Below are 7,403 nucleotides of genomic sequence, written 5' to 3'. Positions count from 1 at the left end.
ATAATTTTGATACTAGACTGTAGAGGCGTCCACCATGCCAAAGACCTAGACTTTGTTATTATAGTATCCAAAACCGTGGACCCATAAAGGTGTCTTGGTTGTGAAAAATTGATTGATTGTTGCCTGTTCATACCAAGACTTTACCGTCGCATCCAAAACCATGGGCACTTACTACCAGCCAATAAATTTCTGCAGACACACAAACACAGCAATCAAAGCTTTGATTTTGAGAGGAATGCAACCCAAACCCGATAACCGGTATCAATTCCGTCCAATTTGGATGTAATGGATTACAGCCTGGTAGCAACTACTAAGACATTAAATGCTCGGTGGGGTAAACCTTGCATATCATCAATTATCATATTAAATGATTTCTTAAGAAAATTGAGACGGATACTCAGTGTAACTGTTGGTTGGATAGTGATTCAATTCTCAGAGCTCCCCAGATCCAATTGGATCTCTTACATAAATTAGAAATTTAGAATAGTGCAGGATAGATAAGATAATGATTGACAAAAAAAAAAAACAGTAATATTTTGAAAAACTACGGAGTTATTATTGAACTAAACTACCAAATTTCAATTAAATCTTGTTAAATGGAACCCATTAGGCTACTATACTATTTATTGCAATTTAAAAGTCCAAATTTATTTGAACTTGCAGAATTCAATATAGCGAAATCCCAATTCATCAACTATATAACTGTTGCGCATTCATGAGTATAAATTTAGGAATAATGGTGCTGAAAGTTAAAAATTTTTAATAATAGTATATAGGTATAAAGCAAAACTTGTTTCTTGAAGATAATTTCGTGGACCACACGAGTTGAAGGAGGGTTTTTTTTTTTTACTTTCCTTCTTTTGGGAGCCTTCTTCTTTTAAAATTTGTACTCTTTGGAAGTTTTTTGCACTTAAAAATTCAGGTAGTAAGGTGCTAGTGAATTAAAAATTTAGACAACTTTAAACTTTAAAAACTAATTATACACACAAAAACAGCAAAATATCCACTATACTACCGTCTGACGTTCACTTAGGCTGTTTGCTTTCTGTGGCTGCCTAGTGATTTTTCTCACACAAAAATGGTATTCACGGTGCAATAATTTCCGAAAGAAAACCACCATATTGAAAGACATACAACAATCCTACTCTTAGATAGCCTGTTTTTCATTTTTCAAATGCTGGATTTTGTTTCATTTCTAGGATATTAGATTCTTAACAGACAAGAAAATATATAATAAAAAGGAAGGAGAGAGAGAGAAGTTGGAGTAATATGCTTTGCAAGTTAAAGATACTTACAAAGCAATATGCATGACGGTCAAGATGGGAAACTTTATTTTAATTTTAGGCGTTACTACATGTAAAGAACTGAAGCTAGATGAGTGTTTTGGTACTAAAACACATCTTGATGGACAGTAGAATTAAACATCCTTTGCAAATACTTTTTGGGTTGGTTTTCCATTGATTATTTTAATTAATTATAGATTCTGATTTCAAATAAGTAATTCTTTTATTTTATTTTTTTGTAGTTGAGATGTATTTTTGTTATATAGACAACAATAGAGCATCTCATTATTATTAATCTCATGAACGTAACCATCATCTACTCCTCCCATCATATTATCTGTTTTTTCTTTTTGTTAATTTTAAATTCAAGCGTATTGCACAGATTTCTCCCAAGATTAACAATGACTTAGAACATTGTTTTATAATGAATCAAAAAATACAAATTAGGAAAGTGAAAGAGAAGCTGTCCAAGTTACCCTTAGGTGGACTAAAATTAGGCTTTGGAAGCACAAATTTGTCCCAAAGATTCCTAGAATTCATTTGGTTTGGTTTTCACTGGATACTTATAATGCCAAGTATTGGGTGTTTTGTCCACACTGAAGACAAATCCGCGTACGTAAACTGTTCGGCTTTCCATTCCACCATCGCAAGACACGTCACCAGACTTCCTACCATGTGAAGACACCTTTTTTTCTGTTTTTTTTTTAAATTTTTGAGGGCTCCCAGACGTCCCTACCATTTGCATTCATTTAGACCGGAAGAATTGCTCTTCTAAAAAGTCAATGAATTAAGGAAGTGAACCACGTGAATCGAGGAAGTGAACCACGTGAGAATCTCAGAACCGAGCCTCTCTTCTGAGATCAGTTAAAAGCAACAGAGATTAGAAGTTTTGCAGCTGCACCTAACAGGCAACAGCTTCTCCCCCTTTACTAGTCGTTGAAAGCAAAGCTCACTTTACCAGGATGGCTGACCCTGTTATCTCTCTTGTTATTGAGAAAACTGGCGATCTGCTGATTCAAAAAATTGTTTTCCTGAGAGGCGTTCGAAGACAAGTTGAGAGGCTCCAAAATGATCTGGTCCGGATGCGGTTTTTCCTGAGAGATGCTGATCAAAGGCAAGATGACGACGCGAGGATCCGCAACTGGGTTTCTGAAATCAGAGCTGCGGCCTACGATGCGGAGGATATCATTGAGATCTTTGCCAGCAAAGTTGAGTTCTTCACAAAGGACAAGGGACTCGTCACCAAATTGACGTATTATCCCTTGAAAATTGTGAACCTCTACAAGATAGGTAAAGAGATTGAATCCCTACGGATGAGGCTCAAGGAGATTGCTGCTAGCCGCGAAGAGTATGGTATCAAAAATCTTGGAGAGGAGATGACTACACATGAAGAAGAGCTTCAACGGATCCGGCGATCCTCTCCTCTCATCGAGGACAAGGATATAGTGGGCTTTGGGGAGATAACAAAATCCCTGGTGGCAGAACTCTTGAAAGAGGACATTAACCGCCGTGTGGTTTCAATTGTCGGCATGGGAGGTGCTGGTAAGACAACTCTAGCCAAAAAAGTTTATAACCATGCTGATGTCAGGGAAAGATTCAACTGTCGTGCTTGGGTCTGCGTCTCTTCAATCTACGATCACAAAAAGATGCTGAGATCAATCATAAAGGAATTAAATACGATGGATAACAAGCTACTTGAAATGTTGGAAAATATGGAAGAGGAAGACTTGGAACGAAGGCTCTATCAAGATCTACAAGACAAGTGTTATCTTGTGGTACTTGATGATGTGTGGAAGGAAGAAGCGTGGGATTGTCTTGCCAGGAGGGCCTTTCCTGACGTTGGCACATCAAGTAGAGTGCTACTTACAAGTCGCAATCGGGATGTTGCCCAACACGCAGATGCTTATAGACACCCGTATGAGTTGAAAACTTTGGGGCCGAAAGACAGCTGGCAGTTGTTCCTCAGAAAGGCCTTAGGGGATAATGCTGGGTGTCCTCCCGATTTGGAAGAAGTAGGCAGAGAGATTACCAGAAGATGTGATGGTCTGCCGCTGGCCATCACGGTTATTGGTGGCCTGCTACTGGCAAAGAAAAAGTTGAAGAGTGAATGGGAGAAAATTCTCAACAATTTCAGCACGTACCTATCAAGGAGCCAGAGTGGGGTATCAGCAATTCTGGAATTAAGTTATGCAGACCTTCCTGCCAATCTGAAATTTTGCTTTCTGTATTTGGGTTTGTTTCCCGAAGACTCCGTGATTTCTGTGCGCAAGTTGATCCATATGTGGGTTGCAGAGGGAATAATGCAAAAAAGAGATACAAAAAATTTGGAGGAAACTGCAGCATATGATGATGTGGAACGACTTTGTAGCAGAAATATGGTCCAAGTGGCGGAAATGACTGTTGATGAGAGGATTAAAAGTTGCAGAGTCCATGATTTACTGCGAGAGCTTGCAATCAGAAAGGCAGAGGATGAAAATTTCTTTCAGATCCATGACACCAGAGATGATGAAATATCAGCCAAATCCAGGTACCTTGCTGTTCATGTTCTCCCTCTGGATGAAAATTATTTTGGGTCTTCGACCCCTCCTCTCCGGTCTCTACTTTGTTTCAACGTCCACGATTGCGTGAAAAGCATTAATCTTAGCTTCAAAAGTTTCAGAAAGCTTAGGATACTGGACCTTGAGAATGTTAGGATGGGTTATGATTTGCCAAAAGAAATTGGTGAAGTCAGGCTGTTAAGGTACCTCAATTTAAGATGCACACTCATTGGAAGGCTCCCCCCTTCCGTCGGTTGTTTGCGAAACCTACAAACTCTTGACATACGGACAACGTCTCTATATTCCCCAGTGAGAGTTTCAAATTTCATTTGGAAGCTTGAAAGTTTACGGCATCTATATGCGTTTGGTATGAAATGTGATGTGCCTCTTAAGATTGAAGGATTGAGGAATCTCCAGACTCTGTCAGGCATACGCTTTGATGACATTATGCACAATAACATGATAACTTTGACAAGTCTTCAGAAACTGGGGATTGTAGTGGATGCCGGGTCAGAGATAGACAAACTCTGCATGCATTTATCTGAGATTGGATGCCTAAAGAGGCTACATCTTTATTGTCCTCGAGGAAGCGGGCAGCCACAATGTCTAGCTGGACTTTCTAAGCTCCATCGTGTAACAAAGCTTAAGCTATTCAATTTGAGAATGCTGCCTCCTGATTTCCCTCCAAATCTCTCTCGCTTGTCTTTGAAATTCACAAGTCTCACGGATGACCCAATGCCAACGCTAGAGAAGTTGGGACAGCTGTCGTTCCTCAAAATGAAAGATGCGTATAAGGGGCCGCAGCTAGTCATTTCTAGGCATGGGTTTCACCAATTGAAATTCCTTGAGCTCAACTTCCAACATGGTTTGAAGGAAATAGAGGTGGAGAAAGGTGCATTGCCACAGCTCCGGTGCCTGAGATTCAGGATGTGCTTCCGATTAGAAAAGTTGCCGGAAGAGCTGAAGCACATATCTACTCTTGATACGCTTGAGCTTGTCAAAATGCCGAAAATTTTCATCAGAGGGCTTGATGCGGACATGGTATCCCGCGTCCCTAACCTCAGAATATTTTGACTTGCCGAAGGAAAGGTGGTAGCAGTTGTAATTCATGCGTAAAAAGCAAGCTATGTCGGGTAGTGATTAATAAAATTATTTCAAGTTTTTATCAAAATATATAAATAAAATGAACGTTTCCGATTCAACATAACTTTTGTTTCCCCCAATTCAACATACTTTGCTTTGCCGCTATTTCACTCTTTATTTTTCGTCATATAATTCAGACAAGCTTTTTAAGTCCATTTTTTTTAAAATTTGAAATCTCACTTCAATGCTTGCTTTTTTAATTATCCCACTATAAATCTGTTTGGATTGTAAGTTATTTGGGATTATTTGGGATATTTTTACTGTAGCACTTTTTGTGATATGATGTATGTGAGATAAAAAGGTATTGGAAAGATAAAAAGGTGTGTTGGAAATTGTAAAGATGATGTAAGTAAATAAAATTGGGAAAATTGGGAGCTGTCCAAACAAAAGAATGAGTTTGTTTGGATAAGAGTTTATTTGGATGATTTATTTGAGATATTTACTGTAGCACTTTTGTGATGTGATGTATGTGAGATAAAAAGGTGGTTGAGAAGATAAAAATGTGATTGGGATTTGTGAGGCAAAATTTTTTTTTCTAAATTTTCTTTGTCCAAACAAACTCATTACTCTTTTGTTATTAATGATATTTTGGGTAACTAACACTGCCTACACCTACACCTCATACGAATTCTCTCTATCAATTTACATTGCATGTATCATATTAATACAAGAAGAATTAAATTTAAAAAAAAAAAAAAAACAGTTCACTAAGTGCAGAATTAAAATAAACCAGCAACTAACCTTATTCAAAAATGCATTTAAATGAATTACTATATTTTTCTTGTTCTAGTTACTAGTTCATGTAACCTTCATAAACTCTAAGGTTGGAAGCCTGAGGACCTTACATCTTCAGACTCAATGGGGAGGGCCACAGTCTCTAGGTGGTGGGACTTTCTAGGCTGCATCATGTAACACAGCTTAAGCGATCCGGGCTGTTTCTGAGAATGCTGCCTCCTGATTTCCCTCCAAATCTTTCTCGTTTGTCTTTGAAATTTAGAGATCTCACGGATGACCCAATAAGTGTGGAGAAAGGTGCATTACCGCAGCTCCAGTGCCTGAGAATCAGGCAATGCAGCGATTTAGAGAAGTTGCAAGTTAGTAAACAAATCAAGGAATTCATCCCATATAAAGTGTTGGTCCATCTGAAAATGAGGATTGATTGCTTCCTAAATACTTCTCACTATGCATATAAGATGTTAAAAAAAGACTTAACCATGTAAAAATCAAATAACAAGCTATTCACTTAAGTTGTTTGGGATAAACATTGAAGGGAAAAAAATTACAGGGGGGGAATTTTTGAATACGGGCACAATTGTAGTCTATTTATTATGATAGACATTTATAATAATTCTTACGTCTAATGTTATTTTTTTAATGTGTTTCGTAGTAATTCCATTTTTACAAAAAATTAGTGCGAATGTCGTGTGTAATGGATGATCCAAGATTGTATGCAGTTTATAAGTTTGACACTCCCTTTTAATTCTTCGTGATTACTAGTTAGTTGATTCTATAACAGTATCGCCTTAAAGGAAATGTATTTGCTTCTTGAAGAAAACAAGTGTAATTTTGCTTAGGGTTATTATCACTTTATCCCCTTCAACTATATTACTACTATCAGTTTATCCCCTAGTGTTATCTTTTCGTCACTTCACCTCCATAAGTAATTTAACTTAACATATTAAGAAAATTTGGACAAAAATATCCTTTTATTCTATAGCATTACTATATTATTATTATAACTTTATTCCTTTAAATTATAGTGATATAATCGCTTTAATTCCTAACATTATTTTCTAGGCATTTTACTTCGTCATTAATCTAATTAGTATGGTCAAATTTTTAAATATATTGACCCTTTTATATATATAATTAAAAATAAAAAAGTTGGAATAATTATTCTTCTGTTTTCCACTTTAAGAGATCCAAAAATATAAAAATAAAAGGATTTTCTCAAATTTCTTTTTTCATACTTATTAATATTAGGAAAAGAAAAAAAGATAGGAAAAAAAGGAGATAGAAAATTAGATTTTACAAAGAAAATAATAAAGAAAGGTCTAACATTATCGTATTAATTTAAGCTTGTTGGGATTAGGATTAAAATCTGGTGGTAAACAGTAAAGTAAAATAATTTTAAAATAATAAAAGTATTTAATTCTTTCTTATTTGTATTTATAAAAAAAAAAGAATTGAGCTCTCTCTCTCTCTATCTCCCTCTCCCTCTCTCCCTCCCTCTCCCAAACTTTCTATTTATTTTAATATTAATAAGATTGCGAAGAAGAAAGAGATTAATATTTTGACTTTTTTTTGATACGAAAGATGAAAAGAACCACTTTAAATTTTTTATTATTTTTAAGGTTAATCACATTTTATCCCCTTAAAGAATACCCCATTTCTCAGTTTACCCCCTAACCTTTAATTTTGCTCACTTAACCCCCTTTAG

The 7,403-nt window shown here is 36.3% G+C and overlaps 1 protein-coding gene across 1 annotated transcript; it reads left to right on the top strand.

Annotated features, from left to right (window-relative positions):
• The first annotated feature begins 1,692 nt into the window (after positions 1-1,692).
• Positions 1,693-5,027, top strand: LOC113741231 (putative disease resistance RPP13-like protein 3). The gene has a single exon (XM_027268722.2). The coding sequence runs from the start codon at positions 2,246-2,248 to the stop codon at positions 4,892-4,894; it is 2,649 nt and encodes an 882-aa protein (XP_027124523.1). The 5' UTR covers positions 1,693-2,245; the 3' UTR covers positions 4,895-5,027.
• Positions 5,028-7,403: the final 2,376 nt, after the last annotated feature.

Source organism: Coffea arabica, chromosome 4e (assembly GCF_036785885.1).
Source record: "Coffea arabica cultivar ET-39 chromosome 4e, Coffea Arabica ET-39 HiFi, whole genome shotgun sequence".
Classification (NCBI taxonomy): Eukaryota; Viridiplantae; Streptophyta; class Magnoliopsida; order Gentianales; family Rubiaceae; genus Coffea; species Coffea arabica.
This window is presented reverse-complemented; position numbering and strand designations above follow the sequence as displayed.